At 49.4% G+C, this 25789-nt stretch overlaps 1 protein-coding gene and 1 long non-coding RNA gene across 2 annotated transcripts in view; one reads left to right on the plus strand and one right to left on the minus strand.

Moving 5' to 3' along the window:
* SRRM4 (serine/arginine repetitive matrix 4) overlaps positions 1 to 25789 on the plus strand; it is a 149037-nt gene that overhangs the window by 106093 nt on the left and 17155 nt on the right. The window contains exons 2-8 of the mRNA XM_042910271.1: positions 2799 to 2945; positions 7257 to 7343; positions 9612 to 9683; positions 12268 to 12294; positions 14111 to 14161; positions 17362 to 17460; positions 21057 to 21213. Coding sequence (XP_042766205.1) covers positions 2799 to 2945; positions 7257 to 7343; positions 9612 to 9683; positions 12268 to 12294; positions 14111 to 14161; positions 17362 to 17460; positions 21057 to 21213 — 640 coding nt within the window. The remainder of the gene's footprint in view (positions 1 to 2798; positions 2946 to 7256; positions 7344 to 9611; positions 9684 to 12267; positions 12295 to 14110; positions 14162 to 17361; positions 17461 to 21056; positions 21214 to 25789) is intronic.
* On the minus strand, positions 8772 to 9925 carry LOC122203445. The gene is made up of 3 exons (XR_006195182.1): positions 9812 to 9925; positions 9512 to 9634; positions 8772 to 9130 (listed from the first exon to the last, which is right to left on the minus strand). It is a non-coding gene; the product is annotated as an uncharacterized LOC122203445 (long non-coding RNA).

Below are 25789 nucleotides of genomic sequence, written 5' to 3' on the forward strand. Positions count from 1 at the left end.
CATCAGTGGGGACCCATCCTGCCGGTTGCTCAGGCTCAAAACCTTGGAGTCATCCTTGACCCCTCCCCTTCTCTTATTCTCTCCCACCCACCTTTAGCCAGCAGCAAATGATGCTAGAGTCCCACTTTCAAATATCAGAATCTGACCACATCTCATCACCTCCGTCACCAACCCACCGATCCGAACCTGGACAGTTGCATGCACCTCCCTCCCTGTTGCTCCTCCCTTGTGTCTAGTGTCTTCAGCCACTGGGCTGATCCTTCTAAAATGTGAGGCAGACCACGTGAGTCAGTCCTCTGTTCGAAAGCCGTGCCATCTCAGCCGCAGAGTCCCATGACCTACAAGACGCGAACTCTGGTCTCCCCTCTTACCACACCCTAGCCCTGCTTGCTCTTTCTTGTGAATATATGCCAAGGGTCTTTGAACCTGCCATTCCTTCCACCTAGAGCACATTTTCCACTTCCCATGGATAACTTGTGTAGAATCTGTACATCGCCAGGCAACGGATTACCCCCCCCCCCAAAATCTTATAGCTTAAAACAACAAACAGATCTGATGTCTCCCCATCAGGAATTTGGCTGGGCCACTCTGGCTGGGCATCTCGCGTGAGACTGTGGGCAGATGTCAGCCCGGGCTGTAGTGTCATCTGATGAGTCACGACTGGGGCTGGAGGGTCCAATTCCAAGTTGGCGTGTGCGTGTGGCTGGTGGCCGGAAGCCTCTGCTGTTCTGCAAGCGGGCTTCCCCATAGCGCTGCCTGAGGGTTCTCACCCCGTGGTGACGGCTTCCCTCAGAGTGATCAGTGCAAAGGGAGCGAGGCAGAAGCCGCCTTTGTGACCTGGTCTCGGAAGTCACGTGTTATCACTTGCACTGCCTTCTAGTCATTAAAAGCGAATCGCTAAGCCCTGCCAGTATTCAAGGGGAAGGAAATTAGGTTGCATCTTTTCATGGCAGGGCTGTCAAAGACTCTGGAACACATTTTAAAACCACCACTCACTGCAAGGTGAGTTCCTATTCCTTTAAGCCCCCATCCCCCGGTTACTTCCAGAGTGGCCTTCTTCCCTGATACTCTGTACAAAAGAACAGTCACCCCCTCCCATTACAGAATACTGTTTCATTCTCTCCATGATTTATTGCCATCCAATAAGCCACGTTATTACTTGTGTATGCGCTTAGACCTGCTCCCCACCCCCACCCCCCGTCTGGAATGTAAACTCCGTTATCACAGGGGACACCTCTCTCTTGTTCACTGCAGCCCCACACTTAGAACTGGCCTGGACGCAGGTTAGCCTAGGCCCGGTCAAGTATGAGAGGAGGCAAGTGTTGCTGGGCACTGGGCAGAAATTGTAAGCTCTGAGTTGTTTGAGCAGAATCAGGACAGAGTTCCATATGAAGAGACTGGAGGCATGGGAATGGAGCCCTCAGAGTAGGAGAAGCAGAGCAGAGAGGTGTAGGGAACGCCGGAGTTCTGGAAGCCTGGCGTGGGCAGTGAGGAGGGCCGGACGGCCCCGACAAGAATCTCCATCCCTCCTGGGCTTGCCACATCTCTCAGCTCTGCTTCTAAAGATGCACTGATAAGCGGCTGACAGAGACAGATGTGTTTTGCTGCCCTTCCTTCAGTATTGACTGGGTTTGGCCTGCTCTCTGGCCAGCCCTAAGGAGCAGGGGGCTATCAGATGCATTCATCCTGAGTCATAAAACCAGTCTTGACGCACTGGCTGCAGGTGCTTGGTGCAGGAGAAATGCTATTGCCTGTGGTCAGTGCTTGACCCGGACTCTGCAGGCAGGGTGAGGAGGGAGGGGCACTCGCTGGATGATGCCAAATCCACCTGTTCCTCCCAAACTCCTGAGGTTGGGGGCCAGGAGATATGAGTGGCAGTGTCTTCAAAGACTGAGGACCTAGGTGACTTCCTTCTCCTTTCTGGGTCCCAAAGAAGGAAGTGGGACTCAGGTAGTTTTCCTAGAGTTGTCTGGGGCTCTTCTCAGAGGCAGAGGGATGAGCTTCAGGCCTTCATGGGAATTGCATCCCAGGTAGGTGGCCTCATACCTGCCAAGGACACCAAAGTGGAGCAAAGGGGAACGGAACAGACACTTTTTAAGGCCGTTTTGTTTGCTTTATGTTATCTCGTTTTCATAACCATCCAGCAATATAAGGACTAGTGTTACTCCCTATCTGATCACTGAGGAAAGTGCAAAACAGAGAGATGGAGTCTTCTATCTACTAAGTGGTGGAAACAGTGTTTGAATCCAACTATGTACACCTCTTCCATCCGGGGATAAGGCAGGGAAATGGACAGAAGTGGCAAAGGGGCATTGGAACTGATTCTCTCATGCTTTGGCCTCTACTGAATGTTTTGAGCAAGGATGTGGAACACTGGTTTCCAGCCTCTCCCTGTGGTTTAGTCAGGATAGGATAGGATAAGCAATGCCACCATAACAAATAAACCCCAAAATCCCAGTGGCTCAACCCAACTAAGGCTTATTTCTATCATGCAAAGTCCGATGTGGCTCAGGCATCTCTCCTCCGCCAAGTAGCTTCACCTTTCGGGGTATCTGACCTCCAAGGTCACTGCAACAGAGGGAGAGAGAGCTGGAGAAGGCACACAGACCTTGCTGGCTCAAATCGGAAATGACACACGTCACTTCCACCGAGAGAACAGTGGCCAAAGATAATCTCTCACGGTGCCAACCTAACTGCAAGGAAAGTTGGGCCATATTAGGATGTCTCTGAATGTCTGATGAACGCGAAGACCTTGTCATATCCTAACAATTTCAACCTCTTTATTTGTTCCCCTGTAGGACAGAACCCCAGAGCAGCCCTGTGGTTCCAGCTCAGGATGGACCCTCGGAAAAGCTGAGCCAGCATCTGGCCACCGAGGCCTTGGGCACCAACAGCTGGGAGAGAGACAAGGCCTGCCGGGAGCTCAGTCCTGCCAGGGCACGCAGGTGACATGCTGACCCAACCCTCTCTGGGGTCCAGTGAGGAGGTTCAAGTTGAGAATGCAGAAGTGAAGTTTGTCTTTCTGGCCACTCTTCCTCTCCTTCTGTTTGCAAATTCCTCTTTCAGACCCTTAAACCCAATCAAAAGTCAGCACACATTTTTTTTTTTTTCTCCTGTAGAGGACCAGATAGCAAATATTTTGAGGACCAGATGGACTCGGCCACAGCTACTCAATCCTGCCCTTGTAGCACAGAAACAGCCACAGACTCTACGTAAATTAGGTGTATAGATGCATTTCAATAAAACTTTATTTATAAAGACAGGCTAGATACAGCCTGGGGGGTCAAAGTTTGTTGCCTTTGCCTTAGATGATCGAGCTAGTTCCTGTCCATTTTAATGACTCTATAAGCTACTTATTCCCAAGTCATGACTTCAGCCCAGATCTGTCTCCTGAGATCCAGATCTTTGCATTTATTCCTTAAATTCAGTTATTCAACCAGGATTTCTTGAGCACCCATTGGTGACAGGCACGGTGCTGACATCTGAGGACACACCGTTTTACTGAGGTTCGGAGAGGTAATGTAACTTGCCAAAAATATGGCAGCCAGTAAGTGGCAAAGTGAAGTTTTGAAATATGGTCTCTCTGATCTTAAATCCTAGACTAATACCTACCACGTTATACTTTGATGCTAATGAAAAAGCTAATCTGTCCCCTGGCTTCTATTTTCAAGTTTTGCACCCTGCACATATAAAGCCTAGTCTGCGTTGGCCTCCGGAGAATCAATTTTGTTGACAACATGGTCCTTATTATCTGGTTTTATCAGCTGGTTGAAACTAACTCACCACTCTCTCACTACCCTGGGCTTGTACCTACCCCCTCAGTGACACGTGGAAAATGAACCTAGTGTCCTTGCCAATGGTGTGCCCTAGATATAATCCCTACCTCTTCCTGTTGCATCAGAGGGTGTCAAAGCCATTTTACAGGTGTGGAAACTGAGGACAGTAGGTGGCAGGATCAAGATTAGCCTGAGGACCCCTGATCTGGTCCAGATTCTCTCTTTATGTCCTGAAGTTGTTGGTTTCCTAAGGTACAGACTCTAAACTATATTAGGCACCCATCTGAGAATTACATGGAGGCTGTGAGTGCTGCCACCAGGGAAAGTGTGGATATGCTCCAAGAAAACTCCCCATATTCCACGTACCATTTCAGAGGATTCATAGACTCCCAAGGCCCATGAGCAGGGCTGTCTAGTTAAGAATCTGAATTCTGGGGGCGCCTGGGTGGCTCAGTCGGTTGAGTGTCCGACTTCAGCTCAGGTCACGATCTCACGGTCCGTGAGTTCGAGCCCCGCGTCGGGCTCTGGGCTGATGGCCCAGAGCCTAGAGCCTGCTTCCGATTCTGTGTCTCCCTCTCTCTGCTCCTCCCCCGTTCATGCTCTGTCTCTCTCTGTCTCAAAAATAAATAAACGTTAAAAAAAATTATAAAAAAAAAAAAAAAAAGAATCTGAATTCTGAAAAAGTGGCTTGGGAAGCCAGAATATCACTCACAGGTGAAGTCCACTTCTCTACCCAGCCTACCGTCTCGGCCACGGGGTTTATTTAGGCTCTGATGTCAATGGGGGAGAAAGAGTGAAGTCCTATCAGCTTGGAGAAGTGAAGGTCAACATCAGATCTGGAGAATTCTCTCCAGGAAACAGGAAAAAAGCTGTTTCCATAAGAGGCTGAGGGAGATGGAGAGAGGGGAGAGAAAGGGCATTTCTATACTTCAAAAACACTGTCTCTCAGACAATCCAAGGGAGAGACTGTGTCATAGAGATAGACGTGTACTAACTGAGCAACTTTGGGCACTTAGTTTTCCTTCCCAGGCCTCAGTTTTCACAACTATAAAATGGGAATATTGAGATATACTTCTCCTAATCAGAGTGAGGATTAAATCAGATACGCATGTACAGATCTTGACCGTGAGCCTAGAATGTGGGGGGCGCTGGAAATGCCGGTGGGGGTGTCATGGAGCCTGAAGAGCAGGCTCTGGGCATGAAAATCTCAACAGGGATGCCATGTTGTCACTTTGGCTGCGGAGAGTCCCTTTGACTGTGGAGCATGTTGCTCCCTTCTCTTATCTGAGACCCACTCTCTGACATGCTAAAAAAAAATAATAATAATACAATAATAGAAAGTACATTTTTACATGAACTTGCTGAAGACCAGGGCGCATTGCATGAGTGAGGGCCTCATTGCTTGTGACAAACGTGGGACACGGGTATCATGTTTTATTCCCATCTCACAGATGATGCACGTGATACCCAGAGAGGTAGCTGAGCTAGGAGGTAATGGAGCGGGAGTGTGTCAGCGTCTGTAGCCAGCGTTCTTTATGGTTGCAGAGTCTGCATGTTTGACCATTGTGAACGGAGCCACTCCGTGTGTAATCACTAAACACTTAACTGCTGCACATTTCGTGGCTGCTTGTGTAACTGCGGTGTTACTTAACCACTCGCCTGGCCCCTCCAGCCCTGCTGTGAGGGCACACCTAGGCACACAGGCACAGGAGGAAGAAAAAGGTAGAGGGATTTGCGGAAGGGGTTGATTTTCCCCTCACAGACCTCAAATCCAAAGTCAAGGCCTTTCTCCGTTGGACCCCATCGCTCACATAGGAGGGTAAGCGGTTCCCAAGCCTGCTTCCCTGGGACCCTGGGGTTCCAGAAAAAGAAGTGAGAATAATTGTCTGAAACATTGAGATCTTTCTCTATTTTATAAGATACAGCTTTAAGGATTTTTTTCCTTTTTAAGCATTTCTTCCTTAAATGTTTAGGGTTTTTTTTTTTCTTTCAAATTCCTGGCAATGGTTACACTGTGAAGTGTTTATGTGAAACAAGATAATTTAACAAGTGGCTAAATTATTGCATCTATTCACCCCTCATTAGGTCACCCAACAAATATTTATTAGGCTCTTACTCTGTGTCAAGCACTTGTTGCCGGAAAAATTTGGAAGTGGCCTACCACAGTTACACAAGCAGCCCGTCTGCTTCCTGGACATGTGTACTGTGCTTTGTGCTGTATAGCACATAAGTGTAGTTAAGTAGTGAGGTACTTAATCCTGTGATATTTGATTTAAGCCTGCTTAAAGTGACTCTCTTGAAAACGTTCTAGATATAACTATGCAATTTTTATTTACTGGCAATGCAGAGACCTTAACAGATAGTCTAGTCACTTGGTCATTTTTTCTACTACCCATAATGATCCAGATTCTTAGAATGGAATTCAATATGGCAGCATTTGATGATGGCCTTTAAAAGAGTTGGGTGACTTCCAAAAGAAATGTCCACATAAACAAGTTTGAGAAGGCAGTTGGTTTTGTGGGAAAGCTCTCTGGGTGGGAATTACACAGGACTTGACTGCAATCCCACCTCAGATGCAGCCATGGGCAAGCCAGTTCATGATTTTGTGCTTTATGGTCTGTGTCTGTAAAATGAGACCCTAAAAGTCATACCACCCTCAAAGCGTTTTTGTATATGTAAAACGGTTGGCACATAATAAGGGATCAATGATAGTGGTCTTAACACTAGTAACGACAATAGTATTCTTATTGATACTACATTTTCCCGGTAACGTTCAACTGAGTGGGCATGTTTCAGTCCCCAAGCAGTTTTTCTTCCCAAACCCATCTCCTTTTGCCACAGGATAGTGTTTTAAAAAAAATCCCTGGAGCCTGCCCCAATTATAAAAGGAGATAAGTTGACTTCATTCAGCTGCAGCCAGAGCATTTGAATTTAATTGAATGGGAAATAATTATTCCTGAAGAGCAGAGGTTTTTGAGGTTCTGTGAAGCGATATAAGATATGTATCTCATTACATTAGACCTCGGCAAATATACTTTTAATAATCAGCTGCTACTTAACATAACTTCCTCCTCCTATTAAATTTCCGGCAAGAACGATGGACATGAAGTACTGGGGAAGGGGGGGGAGGGCTGAACTGCTGATTAATTATTTAAAAAGTGATTTATTTACCAAGGTGAGCCATTTGCAAATTCAATAATAAATCTATTAAGGAGCAGTTAACCTCTATAACTCTGTTTTAAATAATCAATTGGTGTTTGGGTAACAGTACAACGTCTGTCTCATTAGGTCGGCATTAACTCCTTATTTGAAGTGCTTAATCTGCAGTATGACCAAATCAACCATGAGGTGGTAATTAGGTATTCGCCATGGGTCGTTCATCCTCCAAGGAACTGGGGCCTCCTTCCTTGGCAGCAGCAGCCCTGGTTGGGGCTTGGGGCGTCCTGGGTTCTCTAATACCTGACTCTGTGCTCCCCACAGTGCCTCCTGTGACAAAGACCTGGCACCACCAACTTCCTCCAGGGGGAAGAAGAAAAAGAAGAAATCCACCCGGAAGAAGAGAAGGAGGTGAGCGTCCTAAGGGGAGATGAAATCTTAAAGGTGGGAGAAAGGATGAAGTAGGGGTAAAATGGGTTTCAGAGTCAAACAGTGACTCCCCTTGGGTTTGAATCTCTGCCTCTTATCTAGCTGTGTGACTTAGGCAAGACCCTTCACCTCTCTGTGCCTGTTTCCACTTGTATAAAATACTGTTACACCTGGCGTTTGTGAGAATCAGATGGAGGAAAATGGCTGTGGAAGGAGCTGTCATAGTGTCTGGCACACAACAAATGACCAGTGAATCAGCAGAATCATGACCATGAATATGACTTTTTTTTTTTTTTTTGAGAACTTACTCTGTGTGGAGGGCTATGCTCTAAGCACTGTGATCTCCATGTTGTCTTTTCCCTTTGACCACAATTTACCAAACATTATTGTACCCATTTCAGAGATGAGAAAAAAAAAGGCAGGGGACAGAGGGTGACAGATTTACAGGGATCCCAGGCTCCTCAGTTGATTCTACTACTCCCACCTAGCAGATGAATGCCAAGGAAAATGAAGTTTATATTTTTGGCCAGCAATTAGTCTTTTGTACCCCATGGATTTTTTTCTTTGTAAAATCTCTTCTAATTTTTTTTTTTAATTTAAAAGTACTTCCAGACTTTCTTCAAGACGACAATTATGTCCAGTGTTCCAGACCCAGAGGGGGTCAGGTTGAAAATCTCGCCAAACCTCAGAGGCAGTGTTTGAAGAGGCCTGCAGGGGGCAGCAGAGAGCAGTGTCTGGATGACTCGGGCCCCAACTCCAGATTTTCCGGGTTCTTGCTATGCCCTTTTAGCCTTGTTCTAAGGCCCAAAGAAGACCCAGAGGGGAGTGTGAATGAAGACCCTACATCGTAGGGTGAGGGGGGGGAATTGGGGCAAGTGGCTTTGAGGTTCCTGATTTTACGGGTGGGCAGAACACTTCAAAGAAGGAAATCAGGCTTCACTAATTCAATTGTTCATCCAATAAATGTCCCCTGGGCATGTGTTTGGGGGACAGGTGCTGTGGTCCAAGAGAAGTTGTTCTCAACCCTGCATTTCCCCCCAAAGACATGTTCTGTTTGACCTACAAGGGCTTATTTTGTCTTTTTTTTTTTTTTAAGTTTATTTATTTATTTAGAGAAAGAGAGAAAGCAGGGAAGGGGCAGAGGAAAAGAGAGGGAGAGAGGGAATCCCAAGCAGGCTCCACGCTGTCAGCACAGAGCCCAATACAGGGCTCGATCCCAGGAGCCATGAGATCATGACCCAAGCCAAAATCAAGAATCAGGGCACTTAACCAACTGAACCACCCAAGTGTTCCTCTTTTGTCTAATTGGTGGCCATCATTTAAAAACCAGATTTCACACGAAGATGTGTTTTTCTGGTGACTTGTGTTGAAAAGGCAGGCGTTCCAGAAGCCCAGGGCTGCATTCCCACATAAGACCTCCGGCCGATCTGAGAAGCAGATGCTCTCTGGTTCACCACAGTCCTCACCACTCTCTATTGTCTTACACCCCTCCTGCTGAGAGGCCCCTGTTGGCATTGACTTTGAAACTCCTAATCTGTTTCAGCCTTGGTATTTTGTCAGTGGTGAAATGAAAGATGCAGAGATGAGCAGTGACATGCCCAAGGTGACTTCATGGGTCGGGGGTACATCAAGCTTGGAACTCAGGTCACTTGAACTTCAGTCTTCAGTCATAGTCAGGTTCCTGGGGTGGCTCTTGTTTCTTGGGTAACCCCTGAGAGCACCACCCGTGCCGACCACAGCCTGACGAGGTCTCCTCCAAGGGCTCGGCCCTACCGGGGAGACAGGGTGAGGCACAAGAGAGACCTCAAGTATCTGAGAGGAAGGGCAGAGCTGAGGGGAGAACAGCAGACAAAAAAGGGATTGAGAGCAAGGCCCCTGCTCTCAGTGAGGCTTCAGTTTGAAGTTCGGCTCGTGCACGTCCTAGCTGTGTGTCTTTGGACGAGTCACTTTACCTCTCTGAACCTCACTTTCCTTGTCTGAAAAAGGAAGGTAGCAATTGTCCCTACCTAAGGAGCGTGTGGAAAGATTACATGAGGTAATGCCTATAAAGTACATGGTGACGTTGAAAACAAATGCAGACTTGATTATATCAAATAGATAAATGCAAGTACTGTTAATGTCAGTATCAGTATTATCCTTGTGTGTGTTACCGAAAGAGCTGAGACCCTGTGTGGGGACCGGAGAAGGGTCTCTGAAAGCCCATGCTGGCCCTTAAGAACATCCCTCTGAAGGTGTCTCCTCCCCCGGCAGGTCCCCATCATACAGTCCATCGCCTGTCAAGAAAAAGAAGAAGAAAGGTTCCAAGAAACATAAGCGACACAGGTATTGTCCTTCTTCCTCCTCGGCAAACACCCTCCTCCTCCTCCGGGTGGGGTGGTGGTTGGGGTGGGAGTGGGGGGCACCCAAAGTTCACTGGGAAACTTATCATTTCACTTATGTACAGTACTCACCTGTGTGTTGTTATTTCCTTTTTCTTGTCTAACTTGGAACTTGGTTGCAAGGACCTGAGGCCCACTAAAGCCAACTCCGGCCCGTAGGGATGTGTGATGATAAGGAGGCAGGAGTGTCTCAGGAACCAGTCAGACCTCAGTGAGGGGCTGGGACCAGGCTGTGGAGAGCTGGTAGCACCCAAGCAGGATACACAGTCCCTGTTCCACACGGGAAGACATGGCTGCACCCTGTTCCCATGTCTTCGTGTGGCAGACCCAGCCACAAGAAGACACAGGAGCTCTCTGGCTTGTTCCTTATGCCGGATTCCCAAGGAAGGGCCTCTCTGGTGGGTCCCACTTGACCTAGAGGATGGGACATGTAAAACATGGCTTCTGGGATTGTCCACCCTTGTGGACGTCGTTAAGGGGCATTGTGAGCTGGACACACATTCCGAAAGGTGCCCACTACTCACACACGTACACACACACATGTATGTGTGTGGGGGGGGAGAATTAAAGAACTGGAAGGATGTACACCAGAGGACTCAAATCTGTGGCTCATGGGCCAACTCAGCATTTTATAATTGGGAGATTGCATAATAAAACAAAAAAATCAAGTTTTCCAGTTCCTCCGTTAAATCAGCAGCTCTGCCTTCACTGGGCCACTTTTCCCACAGGAGGCCACCAGCTAGGGTTGAGGGATTGCTGTGCATTTAGACACAGCATAGGTGCTCTCGTGTGCTACAGGCCCCACTTAGCGCCCCCTCACACACATTTACGAAGCCGGCTTGGCCCCGGGGGGCAGGGAGTTTGAAATTCCCAGTGTAAGTTCTTTGCTATGTTTGGCTGTGGACGGTACAGAAAGCGCGGTATATATCCTTTTTTGCTTATCCCTCTCTTCCAATCTGCCTACATCAGTGGTGGATTACTTGTGCAATTAAACAATCAGTGGAACAAAGGAGAAGAGTGCATGTGGGTTTCCCCCCTGCATCCCACCCTTGGTTCAAAGTTGCCCCCAAAGTGGCTTTTTCCAAGCCAGGGGTGTGGCCACATCTCAGCCCTTGTTGCCAGAATGGTCTCAACTCAGTCTGGTGTCACCAGCTATGTCCACTGCCTGCCCAGACATTTCGACTGTTGAGTCCACGCTTAGCACAACATGTGGGAAAGCTGATTAGCAAAACGTTGTTAATTTGGTGTTAGAAACCTTTCCCGACGTGGGGTCCCCTGTGGCGGCAATGCCGCCTTCCTCTGCTGACCAATCTGTCCTATTTTGGGGGACCTTTCCATATCAGGATCTTAGAAGTCAAATGGCTTCTCACTCAAGGGTTTCTCCTCATTGAGAAAGAGACTGTGCCAGAAAGTTAGGAATGGCTTTTTCTGCCAGCCACGCTTAGCCCAGGAGGTGGAGATTAAGAGGGGAAGATGCTGTTGCTGGTATTTTCCAAGCCACCTGCTATGCACCACCCTACTTCTGGCCCTGCTTCTCCAAGCTTTTGAGATGTTGGGTTAATGATAGTGGACTTTTTTGGAGATAGGAGCTAGGGCTGGGGGATGCATAGAGATTTTTCTTTCTCTCCCTCCATGAACATGGCTTCAGGGCTAAAATAACAACAACAACAACAAAAAAAAAAAATCCCATTTTTCACATCTATTTATTGAATACCCAGTATATGCCATGAATAAGATTCTGGGCTTCGGGAACAGAACAGTGACCAAAACCCAGCCCTGGACCTCAAGTGGCTCACCTTCTAGTGGGGAAGATGAGTCATTATAATGTGCATAAGGTAGTATAAGACTAAGCTCAGAAGCTCACCCAAGCTTGGGGAACCCAACCAGCCTGAGGGGATCAGAAAATGCTACAAGGAGGTGATATCTGAGCGGAGCTCTGAAGAATCCCTAGGACTTACGTGGGTGGAGCTGTGTGACCTTGGGCAACTTAACTAACTTCTCTGCGCTTCAGCGTCTGCAAAATGGTTGTTACTAGAACTTCGCAGGGTTTGGGTGAAGACTGAGCGTGTGGGAGACGCTTAGCATGGAGCCTGGCGCAGTTAAGTTCCACACGTGGGAGCTGGTTGTCCCGTGATGATGAGGAGGAGGAGGATGAAGAGTCCACCGCTAGGCTCACCCCACCCGGGGGTAGGGGAGGAGGCAGAGGACTCTTGTATATCCCCTTCATCCACCCCCAACTGAGACAGGCCCGCTGACAATTTTGGGGTGAGGACTGAAGCTCCAGTGGGTTTGACTGAAATTCAAAATGCAAACCAGTATCTCCCATATGGTGTCTGTTGTCCGAAATCTGTGACAGAAGGAGGATTCGCCGGGTGTCCTGACCCCCGTGTAGCATGATCATAAATGCACTGATACGTTTGTCCCAGGAAAACAAACCTCACACTCACCTGTATTTATTTTCTTCCTTCCTCCCTCCTCTCTCCCTTCCCTCCCTCCCTGTCTCTCTTCCTTTTAATTCCTTTAATCAGGTCATTCTCCAAGAAGAGAAGGCACAGGTAAGAACCTTGTCATTTCTGGCTGCTTGCTTCTGCTTCCTGCTTTCCTAACAAGGTTTTAGGCAGCTTCTAGAGTCAGTTCTCCGTCTCCATCTCTGTGCCCTTGAGCACAACCCCTGCATCTTCCTGGGCCTCAGTTTCCTCCAAAATGAGGGCCTTGGGCTGGTTTCCCTGAAACTTCCAAGCCAGCTTTTGCCTTCCGTCAGGCTGGATGGTTGCTCCTGGACCAGCCCCCACCAATACCCCTCCCTGGAAAGTCTGGCTACCCTGGTCAGAGTCTGTTTTATCACGTTGAAATCCCAGGTTGGGGCATATAGGGAACCATCGGCCCCAGCCACCCCACCAAAGCCTTCCCAGATCTTAGCCAAGGGACAGAGACCAAATCCTACTGGACTGGAACACTGGGTGAGCACAGATCGAGCTGTCACCTACAGGGTAGCCACTATAAATTGGATCCTGCACTAAGCCCCTGCCATGTGTGTGCGTATTCAACCTCCACTGATCTCCATCATAACCCTGTACAGTGGATGTATTTATTCTTCCCATTTTACAGATGAGGAAACTGAGATTTAGACAGATGTGACAGGCATGTCCACAGACACAGAGTCAGGTGACAGAGCCAAAATTCAAACCCACGTCTGTCAGACACAGGATCAGGACACCCTACAGTGGCTTCTTAAATAACAGCCACACCTAGAGCAGTTGGCAGAGTGCAAAGTTCTTTTGTTTATCCAGTTAACAGGTAGAGAGCGATTACCAATGTCAGCCAGCCTCCCAGCCCAGCAGCCTGAGCAATGGCCCCACCTCACGGTCAAGGAAACTGGGTCTTCCAGAGGACAGGTAATTTGCCTGATGTCACACAGCGACTGAGCAGCAAAGCTGGGACGTGAACCTGGACCTTTCAGTGAGGTCCTGGGCTCTTCCACTGCCCAGGCTGAGTCTCAAACACGGAGATAAATCACACGGCTGACGTCAAGGTGCAACAGCAGTTGTATAAGGTTTTCCCTTTATCCAGGACCTAGGCCGGTCCTGCATTCCTGGTGACCCCCCTGAAGCCAGTCTGGCTTGAACTACCAAATAGCATTCACCCTCCCTCTGGGGCCTCTAGTTGGTAATGCTGGGAACCCGCCTCATCACTGTCCACCAGACCCGTCCATACCCCAGCCCTCTGACTTAAAAAAACAGCAACAGATACTTAGATAATCACGGGCAGTACGTTACAGAACCGGCCAAGCTTCATGAAGCTTCAGAGTGTCTCCCTATATATTCCATTCTTTGCTCTTAGAAACTGATTGAACATCAACCGATAGCCTAGGCTCTGGGGACCCATGGTCTGGGGCCACATCCTAGCTCACCTGTGTGATCCTGGCCAAGTTTCTCAGCCTAGCTGAGGCTCAGTTTCCACATCTGTAAAATGAGTACGTATTAAATAAATGTGCCTCTGCCCACAGATTGCAGGGAGAGTAAAATAAGACTGTTGACGAAAAGTATTTAGCAGTGTTTGCTTACAATAAATCCTTCACACATGGCAGGTATTATTATTACCTTTATTTATGACTGTATTATTAAGCTCCCAGAGCTGGCCATGGCCCCCTGCGTCACCTCATTCTCAGTCTGTGTGTGGGTCACTGTCTCTAGCTGAACCTGCTGGGTGAAAAAATCAGCAGTGACTGCTCTCCTCTTGGAAATGATTAGCATCTGTCCCCAGACTGCCTGGGTCTTGTAACCTCGGTGTGTAAAGCATCTTAACTACTGTTTCTTTTTATCTGGAACTGGGATTCTGCATCTTTTAATTAATTGGCCATTTCTCCATTAGCTCCTCCAGCCCAAAAAGCAAAAGAAGGGACGAGAAGAGGCACAAAAAACAGTAAGTAGGGAGCACCTGGAACATTCTTTTCTCCAGTTTCGGGGGAGGCGGGGAACTGACCTCTGCATAGCCAGAGTGTGGGCGTGGCCAAATAAACGTGAGGTGGGGGTGGGTGAGAGGAAGGAAGGCAGGGAAAGGCAGAACCGGCTGATGAAGGGCAGTTTGGGTTTGGGTATGTGTAAGTGCACGAGGTTGTGTATGTGACGTGCGTGTATTTGTGTGTGCGTGAAAGTGAATGATGTGCGTCTGTGTGCCTGCAGTGCCTTGTGGATACATTTCTATGAAGGGCGTGTATGTATAGTATGCACATTGTTTGCAAACGTCTGTACGTTTTTCCATCCTGCAAACATTTGTGTGGAAGGCGTGTACAAACGTATGCAATGGGGATAGTCTGTGTGTGGTGTATATTTGTGTCCACACGGAAGCATTCTGTATGCTTCTGCTTACGTGAGCACAAACGCGAACAGTGTCACGTGGGTGCAGTCTGCCCGCGTGCTGATTTTCTGCACCCTGCGTGTGCACCGCTTATCTACCCGCGTGCATTACACGTATGGAGGGTGTGGGGTGGGGGGGGGGGTTACCTGGGCACACAGGTGTGCCGTGTGTGCGTGAGTGGTCATGGGGGCATGATCACGTGCAAGCACACGCGTGAGTGTGCTTGTGAGTCCGAGCCTTGGCTGCGGGGGCTTACATCATGGAGATTGCAGCGAAGCTCCTACCCCCGGTCTCGGGGCCCCGGCTGGTTCACGGTGTATAGCTGGTGGTGGAAATTCAAATCAGCTGGTGCTGCCTGCAGAGTTCAGTTCCCAGACAAATTAAAAGTAAATGTGGTTACAACCCACCTACTTTATACCCTGCAAATGTTAGCACATGTGTTTTCCAATCAACTAATATTTTATCTCCCGCCAAGAAGCCTCTAAAGTGAGGACCAAATGCAATAGGATGAAAAGCGGTTGGCTGTTGGGGAGGGAAAAGAGGAGGCAGGGACGCAGAGGGAGGGCACCTCGCTTTGCTGCCTGAGGGGTCACTTCATCCGAGGTCAGTGCAAAGGAGGGCATTTGAGCCACCCCCACAGGGGCCTGGGCAATGCTCCAGAAGGAAACAGTAGAGCTCTGAATTAGCTCAGGGAACAACTTCCCGATCATCAAGCTTGTTCAGTTCAAGTCAAAAGGCATTCACACTAAGCGCAGACCAAGCACATACTCTGAGAGACCTCGGTATCACTTGTCCAGTGGGGCTGCAGTATAGACACACAGAGCCAGGGGCTGGACCGAGACTCTAAGAGCACTGGTGGGGATTGTGGGGGTGGTCATCACCGAGGCTGACTGCTTGAGGGCAGCAAGGGGGCCACTCTCCCTGGTGCCAAGAGCTGGATGAGCCCCAGAAATTACTAGGTGATGCAAAAGACAAGCATCATCAGGAGAGGGAGAAGCAAGAAAAACAAGGCGCCCCTAAGATAAAGGATGTTCTTCTTGCCAGGTTCTATGGTCGGGGATGCTTCTAAACAAGTGATCTCTGGAGAGATTGAGCCTGCTTGTATTCACCATCCCTTAGTAAGGCCCTAATACATGGCAGGCCCTGGGCTGGGCCCGAGGACAGAGCTTAGCCAAATATTCTTCCACACTCAAGATGCTCACAGTTCCCAGCGGAACACAGGAGCCAGACAAGGGACAGGTCACAGCACAGTGATGGCGGCTAGGAGCCCAGGGCATGGCGGCAGGCTTGGCAGTGAGCAGGGGCTTCCTACAGGAGGAAGTGTGTAGACTGACTGGAGTGAGGACAGAGGTAACCATTCTAGGCTACTGGTTAGGCACATGGTTTAAACTCTCTGCCTCGGTTTCTTCATCTGAGAAGTAAGAGAAGCTACTTCATACGTTGTTGTTGTGAAGGCAGAGATGGGTCCATTTAGACTATGGTGCCCGGCAGGCAATATGTGTTAAATATGGGCCACCTGTCATCATCATCCTCAGAAGGACATCATGAGCTGGGACATACATGAGCCAGAATACAAGCAGTTGGACTTCCTTGAGCCTGCCCAGCCAGAGCAGGAGACACCACACAAGGAAGCTAGAGAGCTTGGCAGGGGCTGACTCCTCAAGGTGCTCGGGGTTCAGGATCAGAATGCATACTTGACATGAGGGCAATGGGAAGGGTTAACCAGGGCAGGGATATGGTCTGATTATCACATTAGCAAGAATCCCTGAGTCCTTTGTTGGAATAAGCAGGCTACCTCCCAATAGAGCCCTCTCTAACTCCCACTGACATCGTGCCTTGGCCCAAACCACTGACATTCCTTGTACATACTCAGTGACCATTGTCTCTGCTGCTATTACTTCTGGGTCATTATTATCATTTAGGGGGAACTGAAGTGACCTGTAATAATACCACTATTAGTGGTAGTGGTGGTTGTTGATTGTTTGTTGTAATTTCTGTTGCCAGTGATGTTTCTAACTCTGAAAGCAGGTCTTTGACTCCATGTGAAAAATCTGGACTTAATTTTCCAGATCTGAGGTTATAAATTGGCAGCCCAAAGGCCTAATTTACTCTGCAAATGTGCGTTCTTTGCCCCCAGTGTCTTGTTAAAAAATGACCTTCCACTTAAAAATAGGAATCTTTTGCATAAAAATCTGTATTTCTACATTCACTTGAAAAATTAGAAGATCCAACAGCACGCCAATATTCTGGAGGCAAGGCCACTTCTTTCTTTAGCTCTTGCCCGACTGATTCACACAGTACAGTGGCTGACTGAGATTGAGACCCCTGTCTTAGGTGGGAGAGAGGTGACGAGGGGACGTGACACTCCTGGCAGGTGTGGTCTGCGTCAGGGCGGGTCGGTGCGGCGGGGTGGGAACCCGAGACCCAGGCTGAGTCCCAGGCTGGCTCCTCCAGAGGAAGCCTTGCCACTCACTTGTGTTCAGTATGGCTGGCTGGAGAGGCCAACCGCCCGAAGAGCTGGGGTGATGGGGAGTGGGGCGTGGGTAGGGGGAGATGCCTAACTTTGGGAGGGACAGTGACTCTGGTGCAAGAGGATGATGTAGTATGTCACAAGATCAAAATCTCTCTCTCCCTCCCTCTCTCTTCCCCCTTCCCCACTCTCTTCCCTCTCCTGCTCCCCCACCCTCTCCTTCCCTCTTTCTTTCTCCTTCCCTCCCCCTCCCTCTCTCCCCTCCTCTGACTCACTACTTTTCACCGCCCCCAAGATCACGAAGCCGGCCCCGAAAGTCTCACCGTCACCGCCATCACCATTGCCCCTCCAGGTCCCAGAGTTCGGAGACCCGCTCCTCAAGCTGTGAGAGCAGGTAACCCCTCTCCCCAGGGAGCCTCCCCCGACACTATCAACACCTCCCTGTAGAGAAAAGGGACGGGCTGCCTCCAGGTACAGGAACAACACTGAGCACACATGTGTGTTTCCTAAGGGCCAGTGACCACTGCCACTGCCATGGTGTGAGGTGCTGAGCCCTCTCCCTGAAGTAACTACACGATCCCCTCTGCTACCCCATGAGGTAGCTACTGTTCTTATCCCCCGTTTTAAAGATGAGGAAACTGAGGCACAGGGGGGTTAAGGAACTTGTTAATCAGCTAGTAAGTGACGGAGCTAGGAATGAACTGCGGAGTCTGGCTTTGGACTTGGTGCACTCTCTAAGCGTTGCTCTAGGCACAGAGAAGCTGAACAGCCTATGAAAGCACCAAGTACCTAGTTCTGCGGCCCTTGCGAGTCGGGTTTCTCCTAACCAGGACCCTCTCTGTGCTGACACATTAGCTGTCCCGGCCTCAGAAAGGGGAGGAGGGCTCTCTTGTGGGTGAGAAGAAACGGAGCGCGGCTTTGTTGATGTCGATGTTTGGAACTGTTGATGGCCAGAGGATGCACCAAGGCCTCCGGCTTCTGGATGTCACAGGCCGCTTTGTTCACCCCTGTGGGCTTCCCCCATATTTGGCGACACGCTCAGGTTACCCAGGGAGATTTTAAAGTGTCACTGTCCTGGGGGGGCTGGGGGGCTCAGTCAGTTAAGCGTCCAACTTTGGCTCAGGTCACGACCTCATGGTTTGTGAGTTCAAACCCCACGTTAGGCTGTCACTGACAGCGTGGAGGCTGCTTAGAATTCTCCCTCCCTCTCTCCCTGCCCCTCACTGCTCACTCTCTGCTCACATGCCCCTCACTGCTCACATGCCCCTCCTCCCTCTCTCCCTGCCCCTCACTGCTCACATGCCCCTGCATGCTCACTCTCTAAATAAATAAATACATACATACATAAATAAACTCTTTAAAAAAATAAAATAGGGGCACCTGGGTGGCTCAGACGGTTAAGCATCCGACTTCGGCTCAGGTCATGATCTCGCAGCTTATTGAGTTCGAGCCCCACGTCAGGCTCTGTGCTGACAGCTCAGAGCCTGGAGCCTGCTTCGGATTCTGTGTCTCCCTCTCTGCTCCTCGCCTGCTCGTGCTCTGTCTCTCTCTCTCGAAAATAAATAAACATTAAAAAAAAATGTTTTTAATAAAATTAAATTAAATTAAGTTAAAAAGTCACTGTCCTGGTCCCACCTCATCCCGCTTAAATCAACCTCTAGAAGAAAAAGGAGAAAGAGGAGAGGGGGAATATTTTCCTAGTTCCTACAGGCAGTGTGCTACAGTTTCAAATACATTGTCTCTCTTTTTTTTTTAATTTTTTTAATGTTTTTTTTATTTTTGAGAGAGACAGAGAGGGACAGCATGAGCAGGGGAAGAGCAGAGAGAGAGACACACACACACACACACGCAGAATCTGAAGCAGGCTCCAGGCTCCAAGCTGTCAGGACAGAGCCTGACACAGGGCTTGAACCCACAAACCATAAGATCATGCCCTGAGCGGAAGTCAGACGCTTAACCGGCTGAGCCACCCAGGCGCCCCGCATTTTCTCTCTTGATCACCCCAGTCACACCATCAACTAGACCAGGGCTTCTCCACTTTGGCTGTACTTTACGGTCACCTTGGAAAATTCTTGAAATGCCAAATTCCTGGATCTTACCCTCTTGATGTTCCGATCTAGTTCAGAGGAGGTGGGGCCAGGTCAGTGAGATTTTTAAATCTTCCTTCAAGAGGCAGATGTGGAGCCGAGCATGAGAAGCATTTGAGGAAGGAAACGCAGACCCTGACGTGTGCTGCCGTCACCAAGTCTTTGTGTTTCCCCTAAACACCAAAAACCGTAAAGAGCATCGGCATCAGACAAGGTTGCTCTGTGACCCTGAGTGGCCTGAAAAAAACAAGGCCCCTCTGTTGTCAGGCTGGAGCCCAGATAAAACAGGAACTTTGTCCAAGACCCAAAAGTGACCCAGCGTCTCCCTATCCTGGCTAGCGTGAGGGACTGTTGTTCCTTTTCCAGTTTTAGCCTTGGCCTTGGTCTGGGCTCCAAGATTTATGAAGAGACCCGGCCAGAGTATCACCTCCACTTAATGACAGCATCCAATCCAGAACAAAGCCCCAGTTCCTTGAAGTCACCTGCTGCCCGCCCAGAACATTCCCGTACAGGGACAGCCTACACGTCCCTGTGGTGTGTGCTCTCCCTCACTGCAGGGAGCAGTAAATGCGCTTATTCAGCCACAGGCGTGCTCCTGGTGGCCTTTGTCCGGAGGGCATTGGCGCACTGAGCTCAGGTGCATTACTGACGTGGAAATGCAGAAAACTCCACCGTGGTGAGCAAAGGCATCTGAGCAAGGTCACAGTGAGTGGCAGAGTTGGGTCAGAGACCGGGTCCGGAGGTGACCCAGCCTGTGCCCTTGACCCCAGGCCCAGGCTGAATCGGCTCTCAGCGGCTAAGCCCTGCTGGCCTGGGTCAGAGGACAGTGCAGAGAGCTTGCCCTCAGCATGCTGCCCTCTACCTCACCTCTTAGCGAAATGGCTACCTCTGCAGACCCCGGCCTCGGCCCCCTTCTGCGGTCACCGCTCCCGGCGATGTTGCTGTCTGAGCTCCCCAATGCCTGTTGGGCTGAGGGACGCTCCAGTAGGCACTGGCCACACACCCAGTGAAAATGATCGGGAGGTCCCAGAGTCCAGAGGGACATTTCAGAGCATGACCAAGAGGCATTGCTTCCTACTGGGGCGGAAAAGTCTGCCCTGGCCCTGGTGCTGCCACTTTCAAGCTGTGTGACTTCAGGCAGGTTCCCAAACAGCACTGCGCCCCAACTTCCTCGTCTGTAAAATGGGAACTACCTGCCGTGTTTGTGTTGTGTCTTCAAGTTGCAAGAAATGCCCTAAGAGGGCAAGTGCCATGCAAATCAGTAAGGTGTTACTTTTATTACTACTGTGGCCCAGAGCTAACAGGCTAGCAGAATCTAAATATGCCCTTTCTAAAGAGTCAGAGATTCCTTTGGGTTCCGCTGCAGACAGGATAGCCAGGTCTGACGAGCTTACGCAAGGCATCTTTGCATTTTTGTCAGCTACGTTTTTTTCAAAAGTTTTGGGTGGCAGTCAATATAGGATGTGTCTGTGTCACAGATGGCAAAGTCACGCACAAAGACATACGGATGTGTCCGGTCATATTTATAGGCAAACACAGTGGGACACACCCAGGCATACACACGGTCACATACAACCATACTGACAATCACACACGCAAAGGACACTAAACCAATCAGGCTAGGGATGTTTTCTATCCTCCCAGCTACATTCCCAGCCCCAAAGACAGTGTCAGGTACACGAAGAAACATTTTTGGAATGAACAAATGAGAGAGTGAGTGAATGAATGGGCAGGTGCAGGGGGCAGATGGGCAGATGGACGGACGGAAGAACGGCAGCACACGTGGTTCATACAAACATACCCAAACACATTCCACGGTCCTCAGATCCTACTGGCTCTGCAGCCACCCCTCTGCCATGCTCCCCTTCAAAAGACCCTCACGCCTGTCTCCCCTGCCCCCCAGGCACCGCGGCAGGTCCCCCGAGGAAGGGCGGAAGTCCCGCCGAAGGCACTCCCGCCGCTGCTCCAAGACCCTCGGCAAGGCCAGCCCCGAGGCCCGCTCCAGCCACCCGCCCAGCCAGCCCCTCCAGATGCTCAGCCTCCTGTCGGCCAGGGGTGTAGTAAGTATTCCACACAGCCTCCTCGGCCAGTCTTGGCCATGACACTGGGGGGAGGTGGAGACACAAGTTCAGGGCAGTGTACGGCACACTTTAATTCGGTTTTGGGCAAATACCCCACTGTTTTTCAGACCTCAGTATTGCTTAACCAAAGGGTCACTCACCAGCCTTTAGCAGCACTCGGTTGGGGGAGGAAGTAAAGCTAAAATACCCAGGCTTTTTATCAGGGAAACATTGAAAACTACATGTCGGTCTCCAGAGTGACATCTGCAGGAATGCATGTGGGAGACACTGGAGGAGGTTTCTTTGGGGAGGAAGGAAAAGAGGGGGTCTTTGATGTATCAGAGGCATTCCAGCATTTCAGTGAAGTCTGCATCTTTGACACCAGCTCGCCTGCAGCATTGATTAGCAGCTGGGCTTTGATTTCACCTATATAAACACGGCCTTGACTGTATATGAGAATTTTCCTTCAAGGAGCTCATAGCACTTGATCTGTGTCCTCTCATGTGTCTACACAAGGTCTCAGGGAATTGGGGGTATGGCTGCTCTCACTGGTGCCTTTCACAGATGGGACAGAAAAACCAAGGCTCAGAGAGGTTACGGTCTGAGGTAAAGCCACAGAGCAAAGCAAGAGTGAATCCGATTGAGCAACCCCACATTGAATGGAATCCTGGAATGCTCTCCTCAGGTCAATAAGGAGGAGCTGGAATGTGGCTTCAGACAGTCTGACACCAGGAAGTTTCCCCGGGCAATGGCTTTAGAGTTGGATCTGAACTCAGGTCCTAGCTTTGCTATTTGCGGGTTGTGTGGCTTTGGGAAAGTTGCTTAACTTCTTTGAAACTCAGCATTCTCATTGGCAGACTTGAAATAACACCACCTGCATATGGGGCTGTTGGGGACATCCAGTAAGATAAAGTATGCGAAGGCCTTTTGTCGATGCTCAGGGGATAGAGACACAAACGGGAGGAGACGCAACGTTGACACAGACTCCAGTCGCAGCTGACAGCTGGGAAGGGGCCTGTGTCTTCTAGCTACGAGTGAATCTGAAAATTCAGATGAGGTGAAAGAAAAGAGAAGTTCAGGGTGCTTGCAGGAAGGTCAAGGAAGGGAAGGCCGTGGTAAACACTAGCTGGGCCTGGTTGACGCAAGTTATCACCTGCAGTGCATTCTGGGAAACTCTTCTTTACCAGGCAAGGCACCCTGGCTCACCGAGGTCTCATTTTGTCCACATCCTCTGCCTAGCTAGAACCATCCACAACTTTCCCAGCTCCCTCCCCTCTTTGTAGAAGGGCCTTGTGGTTGCTGAGTAGTTTGCAGATGCAAAATGCCCACCTGCATTCCGCGCCCCCCCTCCCCAGCCCACCACCACTGATGTGTTATAAAATGTCTTCCCAGCATGGCAGAGAGTCTGTGGAGGCCTAGGTGGGTGCAAGTCTTGGCTTAGCTGGACAATTCCTTCTACTCCTCTCAGCCTCGGCTTCCAAACCTGGAAAATGGGCATGCCAAGCTCATCTGTCTCCCAGGGAATTGTTGCCAAGTTAGAAATCAATTTAAAATAGCAGCAAGAAGAGGCAGAAGAATTTAAATGAGTAAAACTCACCCTGTCTTTCTGGTCCTGGTATTTGTGGCAGCCCAATTGGTGGCCCCAACTGACTCTCGCTAAAAAGTGCCATTGGGCACAACTGGCCTGTTTGATCCCCTTCCTGGGATGGTTTCCTAACAGGCCAGGTCTGTCCAGATGTTGAAAAAGGCTGGATGTGACTTAAAACAAAAAACAAAAAAGTGTGGTCCTCCCACACCAGCTGGTAAGGAACCAGTTTGGCTATTGGTTCTTGAAGTCTCAGTGCCTCCCACGGGTCCAACCCCTCTCAGAAGACCTGAAGGCCCATCTGTACCTACAAGGGACAGGCATTAAGAGCTCCCCTAGCTCAGTGCCCTGATTCCAAGAAGAGAAAACTGAGACTCAGAGAAGAGAAATGACTTCCGTGGGCTGTGGCAAGTTAGAGTTGTTCAAAACATGGGGCTGTGCTTATGCCGTCAAATACTGGCCCTGAGCTAGGGAGAGTTACTTAAACCTTTTCGGGCCACAGTTTCCTCATCTGTTTAAAAAAAAATGCACATAGTAAGTCTTTTCTTCAAAAACCCTGCTGTTAGGACAAAAGCAAACTAGTATGAGAAACTGTTCGGCTCGGTGCTTGGCCCAGGGGAAAACTCAGCAAATATTAGTGGGTGTTATGACTACAGCTTTCCGGGTACTGCTTGTGCACTTAGCAACTGTGGGACCTTGAGCAAGTTGCATAAACTTTCTGTGCTTCAGTCTTCTCTAAATCTGCAAAATGAGGGGAACGGTGAGACCTGCCTTGTAAGAGGGATGTTACGAGGATTCGATGAGTTAATGTAAGTAAACGTTCCAGACTGTAACACACAGAGACAGCCCTATGAGCCACGCACTTTTGTTAGAACGAAAGTAGAGGAAGAAATGCTACTTAATGGTGGCTGCCAATAATAGGGGAAATAGTAATGGGGCAATGACGATAGCAGCAGCACTGGTAGCAGCAGGAGCTGTAGCAGCAGGAATGAGAGTGTGGCTCCAGGCCCAGGCTAGTCCTTGCAGGACTTGGGAGCAGAGCCGGGGCCTCTGTTTCCTCTGTTTTCAGTTTCCTTCATCCTAAATAGCAGCTGCAGCCCCAGTGGCTAGCCCCACCCTACTCACGGTTGTCTGACTTCTGGGGGCGTCAGACACCCCCAAGTCTAGCCCTCCGAGTGCCCTCCATGCTAGACCCTTTCTCCTCTTCTCTCTTGCAAAAGGCAGAGATGGATGGAGGTGCCAGGTTGGACCACAGGTTTCCTGAGCTCCCTATTAAAGAGAACAGCAAAGGCACTGCCCTTGGAGAATCGTTTCAATCACTCATTCAAATCTACCAAATATCCACAAAATAATCCATCAAGGGTCTGCCGTGCCATGGCTCTCAGGATCCGGTGAACATAGAACAGTCTGTGCTTTCTTACGAGGGAGACAGACAAGGTAAAGACTGTAAAAGACAATACACAACAACGAAGCAGAGATGCTGAGATGCGGGGGGGGGGGGGGGGGGGGTAGGTAGCAGGCAGGGAAAGGAATTAGGGCTAGCATTAGGTTAGGGCAGAGAAAGTAACAACTAACTGAGAAACTGGTGGTGAGCAAGAATCAGCCAAAGGAAGCAGGAAGCAAAGACTGGAGTCAGGGATGGAGGCAGAATTCCAGGCCAAGAGATGGGGTTCTAGGGATAAGCAGGAACCTGAGTGTGAAGGGTCTTCTATGCCATGGTTCCTGCCACACTCCACTGCAGGTATTTCCTATGCACGGCTCGTTAAAAAAATCAAGGACTGGCACATTACATCAAGGGGGGCCTATCTGCATACATGAATATGCAAATTCAGGGCTCTGTCTTATTGAAATCCTAGTTGGTGAGCTAAAGATAACCTGAAGCCCTCTTGCTCAGTCAGAGTCCAAATCCAAATGGAGGGTCCCAAGGAGATGATTTGGGGACCCTTCACAGTCTCATTCACGTTCTTTATCTCCACTCAACCATCTCTGTCCAAGGCATCGGGGAGACAGAGATGAATAAAACACTCTTCCTGAACTCCAGAGCTCAGTCTGGTAGTCAACAGCAGGCTGCAGTGCAGCGAAATAAGTGTTGTAATTAGGGCTGAGATTGAGTCAGTGAGCACGAGTTCCTCCTTAGTTGCCAGAATATTCAAAAACTTGCACAATAGTTGGTTAATAGACCCTCTCACCACACTACCCCCAAGTCACCAAAGGTATCCCCTCCCTCCCGTAGTACCTCTGGACCTTCTCACAAGTTCAGCAACTGAAGAGTGATACCTGATAGCCTTAGTACCAAGGCCAGCTACCTTTGGATGAGGCAGTATCCACACTCAACCAGTTATTGACTATTGTGACTATCAACCATGGTGGTGATGGAAGTAAGTATAATAGGTAGTAAGACCACAGAGAAAGGACCAGACAGTGTTGCCTTGGCGCCTGACGGGGCTTTACAAATAAAGGAACATTTGAGCTGAGCTTTGAAGGATGGGTTCCCCAAATTGAGATGGCTGATGAATAAAGGGAGGGGGAGATATTGCTATGTGCCAGGCACTTTTGTTAGAACAAAAGTAAAGTAACACTATAAACTATCCCATATTTTGCACAGCTGTTGGGGTTTTTTTGGTCTCAAAAACACTTCTTTGAGGTAGATGCGACTATTATCACCATTTTTCAGAGAGAAAAACAGGCTCACAGAGCCAAAGAGACTTAGGTAGGTGGCCCAGCTGGGAGGAAGGGGAGCTGGTATGTATCATGGCTTGTGTCTCAGAAGCTTACTTTCATAGCCAGAGGACCGACTGGACGGCAGAGAGGTTGGTGGTGCGAAGCCTTGGCCAAGCCCTTTCCCTGTTGACATGGGGCTCTCTGTTAAATCTGCCCTCACTGGAGAGGGAATCTGGAAGAGGGCTGATCTCTAGGACGCTAGACCAAGGGGAAGGACAGGCTCCCTTCCTCCTTCAGCCTCCAGCTTTGGCCAACAGTTGCCATGTATTC

Source organism: Panthera leo, chromosome D3 (genome assembly GCF_018350215.1).
Source record: "Panthera leo isolate Ple1 chromosome D3, P.leo_Ple1_pat1.1, whole genome shotgun sequence".
Lineage (NCBI taxonomy): Eukaryota > Metazoa > Chordata > Mammalia > Carnivora > Felidae > Panthera > Panthera leo.